This window comes from Schistocerca americana, chromosome 3 (genome assembly GCF_021461395.2).
Source record: "Schistocerca americana isolate TAMUIC-IGC-003095 chromosome 3, iqSchAmer2.1, whole genome shotgun sequence".
NCBI classification, from domain to species: Eukaryota; Metazoa; Arthropoda; class Insecta; order Orthoptera; family Acrididae; genus Schistocerca; species Schistocerca americana.
The window spans coordinates 720,874,198-720,892,616 of NC_060121.1; the positions used below are offsets into that span (position 1 = coordinate 720,874,198).

The window sequence follows — 18,419 nt, forward strand, 5'->3', positions numbered from 1 at the left end:
TATTACAGACTGCCTAAGGTACTCAAACAGTTTCTTCGAGTAGTAATGAGGCTATAAGAAAAATAACACGATATACGACTGTTTGTAATGCAATGGTGAAACAACCACAACGCATTTCTCAGAACCGGGCATCTGTCAGTTCATAGTTTACAGATTCTCATGTCTAAACACTCGCTCCCAGCAGGGATACGGTTCTCTATGTGAAAATCTATCCATTTATGATTTGAACACCGTATTTGAGAAGGAAACAGGATGGAGAAGTATGATATCGGTGAAGGAAATGCAATAAATTCCATCAGATAAACTACAATAAAATCACAAGCAGAGCTGATTCCCTTAGAAAAGGCCAAGATGTGTAATATCATTGTTAGACAGAATATTTTAGATTAAATAATGGATTATAAAGAGTACCCGAAAGCAGATGTACACGCGAATCACCATTTAGTGATAATGAAACGTAGGCGTAAGATTAACAGTATAGACAGAAAGAATAAATGTTCTAGGAACTGGTATATTGAAGTATTAAGGAATGATGGTGTGTTTTCTAAATTATCTGACGGTATTCACTGCGATGGAAAGGCAGTAGGGCCAATTAAAGTTGAGTAGGAGTTGACATCTCTAAAAACGGTAAACAAGAGGGTTGCCATAATAAAGGTAATTATGAAAAGCTGATAAGACGTGAAATACTTCAGTATAGATCGATATACGAAGGAAATATAAATACATTCAGAAAATGAAAGGTATACAATACAAGTCGCTTAAAAATGCCCTTAGCAGGAAGTACAAGACACAACGAAACGGCTGTCCGTAAAATGTGATCTCAAAACTTATTGTCAGAGAATTTAAAAACATTGGCGTCAACTGCAAACGAAACACTACTATTAATGCAGAGAGCGTATGCTTGGAAACTACACACTGAGCACCAATATAAGGAGGGAAAATTGATTATATAACAGTGGATGAAACGGCTTTAGATACTGAGAACACAGTAGATCCAGTATTAGAGTTCGAGATGGACAGAACTTCGGAAAACTTGTGATAAATGCATGCGTAACATTACACTAGGGCTCCCAAAATCAATATGAGAGGTTACACCTTAACGATTATTTAACTTTCACTCAACTAGTCAGAATATGGAAACAAGGCATTGGGCTTTATGAAAAATTTTATCAACACCGACCGCAAAGGTGGATATTTGCCGGAAAATGTAAAAAACTATCGAATAATCAGCTTGGTGCCTCACTGATTCAAGCTTCTGAACAAAACAGCCTAAATACTGGAAACAAAATCGATAAACTGTGAAACTATAGTGTTTGAATTATACAAAGGCGAAATCACCAAAGGTACAGTTCCAGGGTCCCACTTGATAATAGAAACAATCCTCAAGAAAAACCAAATCACCTTTACAGTATTCGTCAAACTAGAAAAAGGTCCGATTATTTAAAGTGGTGCAACATGTCAGAAATTCTCAGAAAAAGTGGTGCCCGCAGTAGGAAAAAACGGGTAATATACAAATATGTTTAAGTACCGACAGGGAACAGTAAGACTAGAAGACCAGAGAGTAAAGTGCTCAGACTAAAATGGAATATGGCAGGGTTTAACTCCTTCTCCTTTATCGTTATACCTGAATATCAAAGGACGAATGAAGGAAATAGGACTAACGTTCAGAAGGGGGAAAATTATTCAGTATTAAGAAATATTAAGATAAGATTCATTAATGAAATTTAAGTTTTTGGTAACAGGAAGTTTTGGTAGATTTGTAGTTTTCATTTCACTTCTTGCCCCTCGCTTTTTTCCTCCAGCACACTCTCCATGACACTAAAATGCACTTACTGTCCACTCATCTTTGTTTATCACTCCTCCCCGAGCTACTCACCACGCAAAATTTAAACTCCATCGCCTACTCTTTCATTTCTCTTATGCCGTATTTAAACACACAGCAACATTATTAAATAGAATAACACACAAATAATGAACTACAGAGAAGGAAAGAGAGAGAGAGAGAGAGAGAGAGACAGAGAGAGAGAATATATATTTATATACACATTTATTATCAAGATCAAAGAAAACCTAGTGTCAATGTTGGCAAAACTACAAAACGCGATACACAAATAAACGATACACAAGTATACGAATAAACAGTGAATAACGGTGTACGGAATTGTCCTGTTGTAAAAATCAAAAATGCATATGTCGGCAAAGCAGCGTAAAATTAGAACACAATTATCATTGCCTAAAGAAGAAAGGAACTATATTTCCTAATTCTGGCGAAAAACCGAGTAGATATTACCGTAAGTAAAAACCAATACTTTATAGGAGTGTATAGCTTCACAGCGATATGTACTCATAAAAGGTTCTCGGGCTTCCAGCCGCGTCAAGTGGTTTGAAATCCCCGAGCTTTCGGCTGAGTACTCCTCGGCGATTGTCAAGTGGTGCGTGCTACTAAGGCTAATTTATTAAGTTCTCTAACCTTTCTATTACGCTGCCGTGAAGAGAAGACTATTCCACGTTTTGCCTATGTGAACCACCATATTAACAGTGCTGCTGCCAAGAGAATATTTCGTCGTGTCAGCTTCTCCCTGTCGCGAGATACAAGAAAGCAGTTGGATACAAACGGACGCAAGCTAATGGCCGTCCTCTTGCGGTTGTCGGAGTCATTCTCGGCTTTGGGTTGGGAATGGATTGATGCAGCAACAGTAGCACAATAAATGTCATCACAGAGGAAAGGCAGAAAGGGAAATCCGGCCGGCTTTCACAGATACAGCATGGGGCAGAGCGGAAAACAACAAAACGCGCCTTTATGAACAAGATGACAAGAAAATCGACGCGGGTGCCATGTCGGCTCTCAAGAAGGGACTTAAATATGCACCATCGCCGCAGAGTATGCCTTTTGCTGACTCAGTATGTGGTGTGGAACGAGCAGCTCACAAGATGCCCAGTGAAATTGCAGAAGAAATTCGCCGAGAAACGAGCCGCATTCTTCCTAAATCCAAGCAGCCGACTTCAAACATGACAAGAGCTGACGATTATCTTCGGGAACTTCTCAACGACCCACACCTCGTAGTCCTTCCAGCTGACAAGGGAAATGCAGCCGTCATTACGGAACGAGCCGACTACAGTGCGAAGATTCGGTTGATGCTGGAGGAGAAGACATATAAAAAACTGTCATAGGGCCCAACTTGAAGAAAAAGGGGGCGGCCGTTGTGGCCGAGCGGTTCTAGGCGCTTCAGTCCGGAACCGCTCTCCTACTACAGTAGCAGGTTCGAATCCTGCCTCGGACATGGACCTGTGTGATGTCCTTACGTTAGTTAAGTTTAAGTAGTTCTAAGTCTAGGGGACTGATGACCTCGGATGTTAAGTCCCATAGAGCTCATAGCCATTTGAACCATTTTGAAGAATAATGAGGAACACGACAGAGCTTCTCAAGAGGTCTTCGCTGGAAGAGAATGTCATCAAAAATCTCCTCCATCGGTCACCTCTACCACCTACATTGTATGGCCTTCCAAAGGTTCATACGAAGAACACTCCTCTACGCTCCATTGTGAGCACCATTGCTTCGCCGACCTACAGACTAGCGAAACATCTGGCCAACCCCCTTACCCCGCACGTTGGTCAGTGTGTGCACCACATCAAGAATACAGCCGACTTCATCAGTCGAATTGAATGCCTGCGTCTTGGAGGAGTGGATATTATGGTCAGCTTCGATGCAGTGTCATTTTTCACGCCCCTTCCCATTAAAGACTCTATAGACCTTCTCTCCCAGTTATTTGATGACAGTGTTGTGGATTTATTGAAGCATATTCTCAAGTCATCGTATTTCTTGTACGAAGGAGAATACTTCAAGCAGATGGACAGCGTTGCGATGGGAGGCCCATTAGCTTCAGTTGTTGCCAATCTGTTCATGGAGTACTTTGAAAACACGGCTCCTGAAAAACCTAGTTGCTTTTATCGTTACATCGACTACTCGTTCGTTGTCTGGTCTCTTGGACATGAAAAGCTGGGAGAATTCTAGGACCACATCAACAACATCCACGACAACATCAAGTTCACAATGGAGATAGCGACATGCTGCCTTGCTGTTCCTTGATGTACTCGTTCGCCGCAAAGCAAATGGGGGTCTCGGCCACAGCGTTTACCGGAAACCCACCCTCACAGATCGATATCTGCATGCTAACAGCTATCACCATCCGTCGCAGAAACGTTCTGCTCTGAGGACCTTAGCACATTGACCCGAAACCGTCTCAAATTCTGAAAACTTTTTGCCGGAGGAACTGAGCCACATACAGAAAGTATTCAAGGAAAACGGCTACAATGACCTCCAGATTTCCCAAGCTATCTTTCCAAAATAACTAAGCAGAAAGACTCCGAGGAGGACTCGGAGAAGTTTGCGTTCTTGCCGTTCTATGGCTCAACAGGAAAGATAAGCCGGCTCCTAAAGAGGCACAAAATCGATTCGATCTTCAGGGCTCCAGCACAAATTCGACAACTCTTCAGGCCTGTGAAAGACTAATTACGCCTCAGACCGCCGGGAGTATATAAAATACCACGTGGGCATGGACAGTTCTATATCGGACAGACTGTGCGTACAATTGAACAGCGCTGTGTAGAACCCGAGAGGTGTTTTCGTCTACGGTACCCAGAGAAACCAGCGGCAGCAGAGTATGCATTAGAAAACGGACATCGTATTGCATTCGACGAGACATCTGTTATCACATGGACTAACAGTTTTTGGGACAGCATAATAAAAGAAGCGACCGAAATTAAAAATTTGTGACAACACGCTCAATAGATACGATGGCCTGCAGCTGAGAACAGTTTGTGACCCGGCCATCGGAAGGTGGAAGCGGGCGGGGCGGCACCACAACGCAAACATTACCCTTTATGGTGCCGGAGCGGGTGCCAGTGACGTCACGGAAGGCAGCGCGGCTATATAAGTACGGCAGCAGCAACCAAAAGACAGTCACCACTTGACAATGGCCGAGAAGTACTCGGCTGAAAGCTCGTGGATTTTAAACCACTGTACGCGGCTGGAAGGCCGAGAAACTTTTATTATTAACCAATAATTTGTTAACCAACTGTATTTCGATCTAGGAAACGAATCAGATTGTAAATATCTTTAATTACAGACCACTAATGATGCTCTACTTCCTAAAGTGAAACGTTTTTTGGTAAGAAAAAAAAATATCTTGTAGTTGTAACACCGGAACAAAAATACCCTCAGAAGGGGGTAAATTAATGATAAGTAGAATCCATTCTCAGATGATCCACACGCTGAGAAAAAACTTTGATGAGTGTTCGTGCTGTGTAGTTTGTCTGGTTGTGGAGGACAAGAAGGGAGGGATTAAGTATGTTGCAGGACATAGCCTACTCGTTTCGAGTAGAACCAAGAAGACGCCCGAGCTTAATGTTCCCAACCGAAGGACCTATCACCATCAACAGCGTCACTTCATGAGACAAGGCGGAGAGATTTTAAATTATGTCCAGGGCTTCGCTCGAATTGTGATCATCGGGAGCTGTGTGCTAGCACCTCTCACTATGCCAGTCATTAATGGCAATGAAAATTTCATACACCATCAGAATTCGATCCCGTAAGAGTAATGTACCTTACCACAAGTGTGTATTATCATTTTCGGCACTGGAGGATGGTTCAAGCTGATAATAGCACGAAAATTTCTCAGTCTGAACAACAGAGCGGTTCTAGTCCAAACTTGTGCATTGTATCTGTATCCCAGTAATATATTTCTATACCTGTCCATTGACCCACTTGAAAAGACTTCCATTCTAGTCTCGGTCGCTTGCCCTCAGATCTCTATGGAAATGAACCAAGGACTTTGCCAATATTGATTCATCAGGGGGTTTACCAGTTTCCCAATAGCCATTTATGAATGAGGTGGACCACCTACTGTATGGCAACCACTACAATACTTTCAGCTGTCACACCTCATCAAGGAGAGTCGTGGCGCCTCCACTGAATAGCAGACTACTGTGTCATCGCCACACGGAGCCTCCCAGAGGCATCACCCTACTGAGTAGTGGAAGCTTCTAGAAGGGCACCGCTAGCCAGAAGACGGCCAAGTTGGATTCAGGCCAATTTCTTTCAATCGGTTTCTGAGAGATTTGATGCAGCCCGCAGCGAAATCCTCTCCCGCGCCAATCTATTACTCTCAGAAAGCATTGCAGCCGACGACCACAAGTACACTACTGGCCATTCAAATTGCTACACCAAGAAGAAATGCAGATGATAAACGGGTATTCATTGAACAAATATATTTTACTGGAACTGACATGTGATTACAGTTTCACGCAATGTGGGTGCACAGATCCTGAGAAATCAGTACCCAGAACAACCACCTCCGGCCGTTCCCTGGGCATTGAGTCAAACAGAGCTTGGATGGCGTGTACAGGATGGCCGCCCATGCAGCTTCAACACGATACCACAATTCGTCAAGAGTAGTGACTGTCGTATTGTGACGAGCCAGTTGCTCGGCCACCATTGACCAGACGTTTTCAGTTGGTGAGAGATCTGGAGAATGTGCTGGCCAGGGCAGCAGTCGAACATTTTCTGTATCCAGAAACTCCTGTACAGGACCTGCAACATTCGGTCGTGCATTATCCTGCTGAAATGTAGGATTTCGCAGGGATCGAATGAAGGGTAGAGCCGTGGGTGGTTGTTCTGGGTACTGATTTCTCAGGATCTATGCACCGAAATTGCGTGAAAATGTAATCACATGTCAGTTCTACTATAATATATTTGTCCAATGAATACCCGTATATCATCGGCATTTCTTTTTGGTGTAGCAATTTTAATGGCCAGTAGTATACTATGTATGATCCGTCTTCCCCTACAACCTCTTCACATTGTTCACAAAATTTCTAATGTGTTGCACCATTTTACCTTATCAAATGGTTTTTGTAGCTCGATAGATCCTGTTATGGTGTCTTAAATTTAATGATTTTTGCTTCTGTTATCGAATGCATTGTGAAGACTGCCTCTCTGGTGCCTTTACATTTCCGAAAGACAAACTGATCAACGTCTAACAGAACAATGATTTTCTTCTCGGGTCCTCTGTATGTTTTTCTAGTCAGAAAATTAGGTGCAAAAGCTGTTAAGCTGACAGTGCGATAATTCTCACACTTAACTGTTCTTATCGTCTACAGGACTGTGTGAATTATATTGTTCTGAAGTAATTCTGTCACTTATTTACCCTTACTGTTTACAGGACTGTGAGGATAATGTTCTTCCGAATGTCTAACGGTATGTACCAGTTTCACGGATTCTACTTATGAATTTGAACAATTGTTAGGATGTCACTTAAGGCCATGGATTTAGAAATCCCGATGGAATGTTATTTATTCCCTCTGCCTTATTTGATCCTTAATATTTCATAACTATTTTAAACTGTTACTCTAATTCTGGATACCCTGTGTTCTACATAGATTCCCATTTTTCCTTTCATAAGACAATTTTTCCCAAGTGTAGAGTATATATAACGATTTTTGCAGACGAATTCATGGCCTGTTTCTATTGTCTATTACGTTATGACATTGCAACACGACCAGCCATTCCTGTTCCAGCTGTTGCTGTGTTTGTTTTTCGTGTTAAACCAACTCTGTTCTTACGACTGCCTAATATTGGTTCCAAATATTTCCCGACACCATTTTTTTTCAACTCTATTGCTGTAACTGTAGATTTATCCCGGAGGGGAAACCGTGTATTCGGATTTCGTCAACATTCAGAGAAGGACAGCAGAAAACCATCCAATTATCTTTAATGTTTCGAAGAAAAAAATTTAAATATCGTGCGTGGAGTGTTTTGTGTCTGGAGTAAATGAACATGGCACCGAAGCGGAACTTGGTCTCTCCATATGGGGAATATCATCCAGGCTGTTAATACATAATTATCATCTCAGGATTGTCACGACTATTAATTTGATGCTCTTCTATACATGGTCTGGAGCGTTGTTGCCTAGTGTCCACGAACGTCAGGCAGCTGAATTTACAAAATACTTTAAGCTTTCTTGCTTCGTTAATTTAAAGTAAAACCACAACCATGCATAATCGGAAGAGCGTGTATAATCTCAATGGTTTCTGGAAGCGGGCTATCGACGTTGAGAGGTTGCAGAGAAATTCGCTGTTTACTATTTGATACAAGCATAACAAAAATAGCCATGATCTCCGTCAGCAGGTCGTCACCGGACCATTATTCGTTGAGAATCCTATCATGCTGCAGTTACGATAGAACGTTATGTTCGAAATGTTGAGGGCTTACTCCATTTTAACGCATACTTTATATCAGAATATAGTGGCGAGAAACTTCGTTCCCACCCTTCTACAGCCTATTTTAGCAACACAGTTCACTTCATCAAATCAAAATGTTTTGTCAGAGTGAGATACTCAGATTCATACGCTTCTGTGAAATGAGTGACACCAGTCACTCAACTTGGATATCAAGAAATAAGTTACTCGTTGCATATGTTTAGAACTTTGAACCAACCATTATTGGAATCAAGCTCAGCAAAAGCCATAATGTTTCACACTATCACACTGAATTTTTCCAGTGTTATAAATTCAACTTCATTTGTGTGAAAGATAATAACGATAATATCACAGTTTCAACTAGTGCTCATATCTTACAGCTCACATCAAAGAAGGCAAGCGTAAAAAAACCATTAGTTCTTGGATTTTGCAATTGATCCTTGATTGTGAAACTATTTATGAGCTGAAACATCAATTGAGCGAATAGTGATATATTTTATTGCATTTTATGGTGAATGTTGGATGTTTTTATGTTACCAGCAGAGAATACTGAATCTGTGAATTAGCACTATGTGTAACAGTGATAGCTACCGACTTTGTAGCGAGAGGAGATTAATATTAGGGCTCACCGTAAAATGCCTTGAAAAATCTGTTACATCCGTCGCCGCTAGTACGCGACGGGCTACATTAATTGAACAATAGGTAGTGTTCGTGTGGATTATGCACATAGAACTCGGGTCTCTCGCGTGTACGATTAGCTTTAATATTCGTAGGAAGCGCCAGTATATCATGGGTCTTGAACCACTCGGAATCATTCTAAGTGCGATATGAAAATACAACTTGATAACAAGCGTGGTTTTGGCTTAACTAGAACAGCAAGATGATGCGGTACAGCGAAGCAAAAATTTTACCAATGTTACACACTCACCACGTAATAAATGTAAACACCTTTCTTAAGACGTCACCCTAAATAACAATATCGGTGGTGGTAAAACGGAAGGAGGTCTCCGAAACTGGAAGTCTAGAGTTCATTACTGTATTAAAGTAAAACATGGAAATTGTGGAAAAAAGAACTAACGAAACAGTAAGTGTTTAAAGTGCCTTACATGTCGTTAAAATTAAACATTTAGAGTATTTATTGACAGAGAACCTTTATAGTTGCTGTCACAGAATCACTTGTGAGGAAAGAAATCAGAGAGGTTTACCAGAAGGATGTGAATTCATTGACGATACTTGCTGACGCAATACTGACTTGACACAAAAAGAGGCCAGTAGAGGAAAACGAGTTTGCACCCGTTACCAGCAGAGATTACTGAATCTGTGAATTAGCACGAGTCTACGGGGTAGCATCTTTCATTCGTAATCAAAAAGTCTTCGGTCCCGGGTTCGGATCACGACGCTGCTTAAATTTTTATTAATGATCAGCATTGCAGCATTGGCGGCCGAAGACTTCCGGCGTGAGAGGTCACCTTCATTCTGCCAACGGCCTTCTCAAAGAGGGCGAAGGAGCGGACAGAGGTTCAGGGCACTCTCTTGTCCTAGGGATGAGAAACTGCCCCTAAAGGCGGAAGAATCAGCAATGACTAACGGCATGAGGATGCAAGAGGCAATGGAAACCACTGCATTAAAGACACGTAACGTGTATCCACAGGACATGTGGTCTGTAATTGAAGAAGTGTCATGATGATCTCTCCATTGGCAAAAGATTCTGGAATAGTCCCTCAATCGGAGGGGACTGTCAAGCGGGAGGTTACCATGAGTAAAAGATTGAATAACCAACGAAATGATAACGTTCTACGAGTCTGGGAGTGGAATGTCAGAAGAATATGGAAATAAAGCTTTATTAGAAAATGAAAACGTAATCGTAAAACCTGTTGGACGAAGTAATAAGATTTTTCCTATAACATTCAGCGATGAACAGGAAGCCGTGTCGTAGGATCATGTTAAATATTTGGATAGCCCCTTTACACTTTTCTGTAGACGAGTTCTTGAATCAAGTATACAAATATGCAGGCACAAACATGGCCTTTACCTCATAACGTCACAGGGTCGGCATGTTGGTTAATGTATTTGGCAATGTTAGTGGTAGAGGATAGCCGGATACTCTTCCTGTCGCCATCCTTTAAGCTGTCTGTCTGCGGCGAGGATTATCCCACGCGAAAGTGTGAGAAAGTACAAAAGTAAATGAAGCGGGGGTTACAGGCCCGCTAATCACACTGTTAGACGTTGGAAACCGCCTACAAACCACACCAGGTTGACCTGCTCACCAGCGCTCATCTTTTGTTCACCGGGCGGATTTAATTAATGGCCGGAGCACCTCACTGTATCCCGAAAGCAGTGTACTTATGTGCGCGCCATCCAGGAGTGTCAATAAAGAACCGGTTCAATAAAACTACAGCAAAAGGCAGGAAAACTTTTGCTATGAAATTATGAAAAGACATATACTTACGGCTGAGTACAGCTGAATCCATGAGTTTACAGCGAGCACCAGGTTTCAGCAAGAAAACTGGGTTAGCTGATGAACAAGTTCAACTTTGTAAACGTCTACGATCCCATCAAAACTTTTTCTAAAACAAAAATGACTTTTTCGTCACTAAAATTTCATGTGTGATCCAACACTCGTAACATTAGTACGACTAAAATGTGAAGGGTGGAAAAATATTTAACAGATCAACGAATGTATATTGATCACGTCGAGTCTTATAATTGTTTTAAGTAAAGTATCGTATATAAGGGGCACTCAAACGTAACCGCCACAACTGTTAATACATTTATCCCGCTATTGTACAGACGGTCAATGCCTTCATGGAAAAATGTTTGCAGTTTTCTACGGAAACCTGCTTGTACGCAAACGTGCACCTCTTTGTCCGAAACAAATCGACGGCAAAGAATATCTTTCTTCAGAGCTCCAAAGAGAAGAAAATCGCATGGGGAGAGGCAGGGTCTATATGAAGTACGTGTAAAGGTTTTCCAGCAAAGCTTCTTCAGCATAGTCGAAACAACCTGCTCAGCACGTGGGCGGGTATTATATCCTGCAACAGATTCATGCCGTCTGTCAACCATTCGCAGCGTTTGTAGGTGATGGGGCGTTTCAGTTTTTGCTAAGCTTGCACGTACCGTTGTGCGTTAATTACAGCACTGTGTTCCAGAAAGCAAATGAATAGCGGACCAGGAAATGGGACATGATGACCTCCCCCGAGCTAACGTGCCTGATGTTTCTACCACGCAGCAGAAGTTTCGCTGGGAAGCCCTGCATACAGTCACCCTCATTCAATATCCAGATTTTTCAGGCCCCGAAGAAAGACATTAGTGACTGTCGGTTTGCTTCGGACGAAGAGATTCACTCTGAGTCCAGTTATGGTAACGGCAAATCTTTTTTCATGAAAACATTGACTACCTTGTTTCACAGTGGAATAAATATATTAAGAGGTTAGATCAGCGTGACGCTCGATTTTGGAAGCAGTATTCATGATTTTTTTTCTTTAAAATAACAAACAAAAAAGACTGTATTATGTATTTTTTAAGCAGAAACTTGTACCCAGAGCATACTACATGACATCGACGATATGACCTTCCCGGAGTGCGAGGGCGGTCAATGGGAGCTCTGAAAGCCACAATTTCCAACCTAGAACAAAATTTTAAAAATAGTTTTGAAACTAATGATATTGTCTGGTTTGTAAGTTAATGGCGGCACTATGGAATAAAAGTCACTTTTTACAAAAAAAATGGTCTATGTACGTGCACCAAAAATCTAAATTAAAATATATCCCAAAAATTATACGTATTACAGTAGAAAGAATGCCGACCCACAAGTTACAAAAAGATACAATGTAATTGCACGTATATTTCATGAGTTACAGCACCCGCCGACTTGAAAAATGTTGTTTTGAAAAAATAACTGCTTAAAGCTTCAACGTTTTGTTTTCTTTGACATTGAACAAACATTTACTCGGCAATACCAGCGCCGTACAGTTGGCCTTTTCTTACGCCGATGTCGAAACTCATTTTGGCGAAATAATTTCGATTAAACTGGATTCCGCCTGCCAATAGAAGCGTTTCTTGCACGTTCGGGATTACTTTTATAACATTTTCCACCAGTATAAATACGTTTGCTTGTCATTTTCAAATCCTCACGTTTTACTTCGTATAAGAAAGAAGCGAAATAAAAAGTTAAGCAGAAGCGAGACAAGGAGGAGCTTTCAGACTGTTTACCATAAACGAATCATGTTACGAAGAGAAACCTTGTTGTGAACGGTATTCTAGTTGATACTAATGTCCTCTGTGATACTATCTGAAACTAACAGCATCTCTGTTCCGTGGGCAACGCCTATAGTATTATATCGGTTGTATTCGAGCGCTCTGATGTGTCCGACCCCCATACAACAAATCGCGAATTCAACGTATTTCAATATTTATGGCACACTTAAAAAAAAGGGTTCTTAAGAACAGACCCTGTAAGGAATATTTTAAGCGAATAAAAAAATAGGCTAAAAAATCTAACCTGATCTACCCCTTTAACAGTTATGGCAATTACTTTTGAAATAATTAACACTTTAACCACTTACATTTTTTTCCAACTGTCTCGTTTTCATTTTACTGCCCCTTATAGTACCGATCTGCCTGAATGTGCGGTGTATGTTAAAGCGCTGCTTCCTGCTAGAGGACGTGCGCCGGCCAACGAGCTTATCCGACTGGTGGACTAACGTACAGGGTTGTTGTGCCGGCCAAACTGGTTCTGGTTTTTAGGCTGTTTCCCACATCCCGCCTCATTATAAAAATGAATACGGGGCTGGTACCCAAATCCCGAGTCAGTGACACGATTCCTAAATATTGAGAACACTTTCACATGAGTAACACGAAGTGCAGACAGTTGGGGTTCGCGCATTCCGTCCTGGGTGGTGGCGTGGTGGGGGCATGAGGGGCACCCAGCGACCCTTAAACTAACCACGCCAAATCCGTTTACAAAAAAATGGTTCAAATGGCTCTGAACACTATGGGACTTAACATCTGAGGTCATCAGTCCCCTAGAACTTAGAACTACTTAAACCTAACTAACCTAAGGACATCACACACATCCATGCCCGAGGCAGGATTCGAACCCGCGACCGTAGCGGTCGCCGCGGTTCCAGACTGAAGCGCCTACAACCGCTCGGCCACACCGGCCGGCATCCGTTTACAATCGTGTCGACACTACTATGTGAAGGACAAAACCACAACGAATAAAAGAAGAAGAACGTATAACTGTTTAGTGTGAAAGATGTTGCAAAGCACCTTCACAAATTTCGAAAACGCTTTCGTGTCCAATACCATCCGACATTACCCTACATGGCGACGCCCACCCTAAAGGAACGGAGCCGAAGGCGGGTCTGAACTCGGTGGCACTCAGCAACTGTACCATGGGCTATGCTATCCAGTTTCCTGCCTCACAAATAGAGCTGCTCTCTACCAAACTAGACTTCAGTAGTTTTGATGTAGTACATAAACGACGTATTAAAGGCTAGGATTGCCGTTAGTATTGTAGCACTGGTAGGAGAGAAACTGGGAGCCGACGACTTCCCTTTGTTTCTTGTTTGTTTGTTCGTTTTGCACATAATTAGAACCGCATGTCGTTCAGTGATAGTCCATAGTGTATTTTATCTCTTTAATTGAGCTGTTTCTCAGCACTCACCAGGACGAATAACCTTGAAGAAATGGTAATGAATGTAATCACTTAGTGTCCAGACATCCATCCATACAACACAAACTAAATCGAGATCATTTGAACGTTTAATCTTATCTGTGACAACAACGTGAACACGTTGATAATTAGCGTTGCGCAACGTGGTACCCATAGCACGGAGGTTACGCGGCCCACAGCCATGACTATTCTGCGCTCGGCCGCGCGGGATTAGCCGAGCGGTCTGGGGCGCTGCAGTCATGGACTGTGCGGCTGGTCCCGGCGGAGGTTCGAGTCCTCCCTCGGGCATGGGTGTGTGTGTTTGTCCTTAGGATAATTTAGGTTAAGTAGTGTGTAAGCTTAGGGACTGATGACCTTAGCAGTTAAGTCCCATAAGATTTCACACACATTTGAACATTTTTGTTCTGCGCTCATAAGTAGCACACGGCGCTTAGTACACTTCCACCGCGGCTCTCGGGGCCACAGCACCAGGCTATGACACCTGACTATGGGCTTATAAGAGCCCGAAAACGGTCGTGTGACAGTAAAACAACTTTCCAACTGAAGTGGTATTTTCAACCCTGGAATTATATGAAAGATTCCCTCCAATATTAAGTCCCTAACATCAGTAACGAGGTTCCTAAGGCATAAATACAAATATCAAAACAGTTTTGCATCACTTAGGTTCCGAGAGTTCCGGAACCTGTACAGGAAATTGGAATAGAGATTAACATAAACATCATTTCCGCCCTTTTGATTCCTCATGAAAACCACACATTGCATGTTGTACCACCATACAGCGAGACCTTCAGAGGTGGTGGTCCATATTGCTGTACACACCGGTACCTCTAATACCCAGTAACACGTCCTCTGCCAGTGATGTATGCCTTTATTTTCCGTGGATTACTATCCACAAGTTCATCAAGGTACTGCTGTTCCAGATTGTCCCACTTCTCAACAGCGATTCGGCATAGACCCCACATAGTGGTTCGTTGGTCACGTCGTCCATAAAAAGCCCTCTTCAATCAATCCCAGGCATGTTCGACGGGGTTCATGTTTGAAGAGCATGCTTGCCACTCTAGTCGTGCGATGTCGTTATCATGAAGGAAGTCATTCACAAGATGTGCACGATGGGGGCGCGAACTGTCGTCCATGAAGCTGAATGTCACGCCAGTTTGCTGCCGATATGGTTGCACCATAGTAGAATGGCATTCACGTATCGCACAACCGTTAGGCCGCCTTTCATGACCACCAGCGGCATACGTCGCCCCACATAATGCCACACCAAAAAATCAGGGAACCTCCACCTTGCTGCACTCCATGGACAGTGTGTCTAAGGTGTTCAGCCTGACGGGGTTGCCTCCAAAGAAGTTTCCGACGATTGTGTGGTTGAAGGCATATGCGACACTCATTGGTGAAGAGAACGTGATGTCAATCCTGAGTGGTCCATTCGGCATGTTCTTGTGTCCAAATGTACCGCGCTACATGGTGTCGTGGTTGCAAAGATGGACCTCACCATGAACGTCAGGAGTGACGTTGCTCATCATGCAGCCTTTTGCGCACAGTTTGAGTCGTAACACGACGTCCTGTCACTGCACGAAAAGCATGACGCTGCTGTCAGGGTTTCTCAGAGCCATAATTCCTAAGTAGCGGTCATCCACTGCAGTAGTAGCGCTTGGCTGCCCTGAGCGAGGCATTTCATTGACAGTTCCTGGATCTCCTCCATGTCCGAACAACATCGCTTTGGTTCATTCCGAGACGCCTGGATGCTTCCCTTACTGAGAGCCCTTCCTGGCACAAAGTAACAATATGGACGCCATCGAACCGCAGTATTGACAGACAAGGCATGGTTGAAGTACAGACAACAGGAGCCGTGTACCACCTACTTGGTGGAATGACTGGAACTGATCGTCTGTCGGACCCCCTGCGTCTAATAGGCGCTGCCCGTGCGTAGTTGTTTACATCTTTGGGCGGGTTTAGTGACATCTCTGAGCAGTCAAAGGGACTGTATCTGTGATACAATATCCACAGTCAACGTCTATCTTCAGGAGTTCTGGGAAACGGGGTGATCTTTTTTGATGTGTGTAGCTATAGAGACGGCTTCGTCTACGTGCGTCAGAAATTATTGTCAGAGTGCCTGATGAAACTGATAATGTAGCTTTTGAGAGACCAGATTTCTCATCATCGGAGGTAGCAAACGCACCAGATATCGAGGTTTCATTAGTTGTTTCAGACGTGATTCAAATGGTTCAAATGGCACTAAGCACTATGGGTCTTAACATATGAGGTCATCAGTCCCCTAGACTTAGAACTAGTTAAATCTAACTAACCTAAGGACATCACACACATCCATGCCGGAGGCAGGATTCTAACCTGCGACCGCAGCAGCAGCGCGGTTCCGGACGGAAGCGTCGAGAACAGCTCGGTCACAGCCGCCGGCTCAGAAGTGGTACTCGAATTTTCATCTGATCTCTATAAAGGTTCCTGAGTTGCAAATCTGACAGATTGTGGAAGAGACTACACTTCTGAAGGTGATCTCATGACAAGTAGCTACTGCATTGTGATATACATATTGTTTCGCACTACTAACGCGTTAATTTTTCTTGTCTTAGGTGGCTCTTCTATTATACATTTCCACACTTGAAAGCGATGACGCATGCTGAAAAATGGTAGTCTCTTACTGATGTTTCATAGGTTACATGATCGTTTCCTGTCAGAGAGGTCACAGTTCGTAGTAATTGACGGAAAGTCATCGAGTAAAACAGAAGTGATTTCAGGCGTTCCTCAAGGTAGTGTTATAGGCACTTTGCTGTTCCTTATCTATATAAACTATTTGGGAGACAATCTGAGCAGCCTTCTTCGGTTGTTTGCAGATGACGCTGTAGTTTATCGACTAATAAAGGCATCAGAAGATCAAAACAAACTGCAATACGATTTAGAAAAAATATCTGAATAGTGCGAAAAGTGGCAGTTGACCATAAATAACGAAAAGTATGAGGTCATCCACATGAGTGCTAAAAGGAACTCTTCAAACTTCGGTTACACGATAATTCAGTCTAATCTAAAAGCCGTAAATTCAACTAAATACCTAGGTATTACAGTTACGAACAACTCAGATTGGAAAGAATACATAGAAAATGTTGTGGGGAAGCCTAACCAAAGGCTGCCTATTATTGGCAGGACACTTAGAAAATGTATCAGACCTACTAAGGAGACTGCCTACACTACGCTTGTTCGTCCTCTTTTAGAATATTGCTGCGTGGTATGGGATCCTTGCCAGGTAGGACTGACTGAGTACATCGAAAAACCGAGCGAGGTGGCGCAGTGGTTAGACACTGGACTCGCATTCGGAAGGACGACGGTTCAATCCCGCGTCCGGCCATCCTGATTTAGGTTTTCCGTGATTTCCCTAAATCGCTCCAGGCAAATGCCGGGATGGTTCCTCTGAAAGGGCACGGCCGACTTCCTTCCCCATCCTTCCCTAATCCGATGAGACCGATGACCACGCTGTCTGGTCTCCTTCCCCAAAACCAACCAACCAACCAACATCGAAAAAGTTCAAAGAAAGGCAGAACGTTTTGTATTATTGCGAAATATGAGAGAGAGTGTCACAGAAACGATACCGGATTTGGGCTGGAAATCACTAAAAAAAGGCGTTTTTCGTTGCGGCGTAATATTCCCACGAAATTCCAATCACCAACTTTCTCCTCCGAATGCGAAAATATTTTGTTGAAACTGGCCTACATATGGCGGAACGATCACCACGATAAAATAAGGGAAATCAGAGCTCGTACGGAAAGATATAGGTGTTCATTCTGTCCTCGCTCTATAAGAGATTGGAATAATAGAGAATTGTGAAGGTGGTTCGATGAAATCTCTGCCAGGCACTTAAATGTGATTTGCAGAGTATCCATGTAGATGTAGATGTACATGTAAATATGTATCCTCAATCAGTTCCTAGACGGTTCCACGCTTCCATTTTGTTGAAGAATTTAGTAAGGCACTGATCGCATACGGAATCAAAGCAATCGAAGTCAGATAACGCCCGATAGGTATGCACCACACATGACATACAGGCAACGCAGGTAGGATCTTGAGTCACCTGTCTACCTGGAAAATTTCCTTTGTCCACATTTACTCATTAATGTGTACGGTGGCCTACGGCAGTTTTACAGTTATATTCTCAACCACTAGGCGTTTACAGCGTAACAAACAGTTGGGCCAGTGACTGCCAGCCCGTGAGCAAGCCACGCCTGATGCGGTCGATGCGGAGCGCACGGCACGCGCCGCCGACCACGGCGCAAACACGCGCCGCAATTTCCGCCGCGTGACGGCAGCCAGCGGCCAGTGGCCAGAGACCACCAGAGCAGGCTGGCCGCGCCGCTGGCCGCAGTGGTCGGCGCCGCCACTCAGGGCCGCCCGCCCCTCGTCGTACACCGCGCCGCTGCCGCGAACTGCCTCCTTTCTAGAGGCCTGGACTAGATGAGGCATCTGTCACGCTAAAGAA

The 18,419-nt window shown here is 43.2% G+C and overlaps 1 protein-coding gene across 1 annotated transcript; it reads left to right on the top strand.

The window, feature by feature from the left end:
* Nucleotides 1-2,835: 2,835 nt before the first annotated feature.
* LOC124606342 lies at nucleotides 2,836-3,171 on the top strand. The gene has a single exon (XM_047138325.1). The coding sequence runs from the start codon at nucleotides 2,836-2,838 to the stop codon at nucleotides 3,169-3,171; it is 336 nt and encodes a 111-aa protein (XP_046994281.1).
* Nucleotides 3,172-18,419: the final 15,248 nt, after the last annotated feature.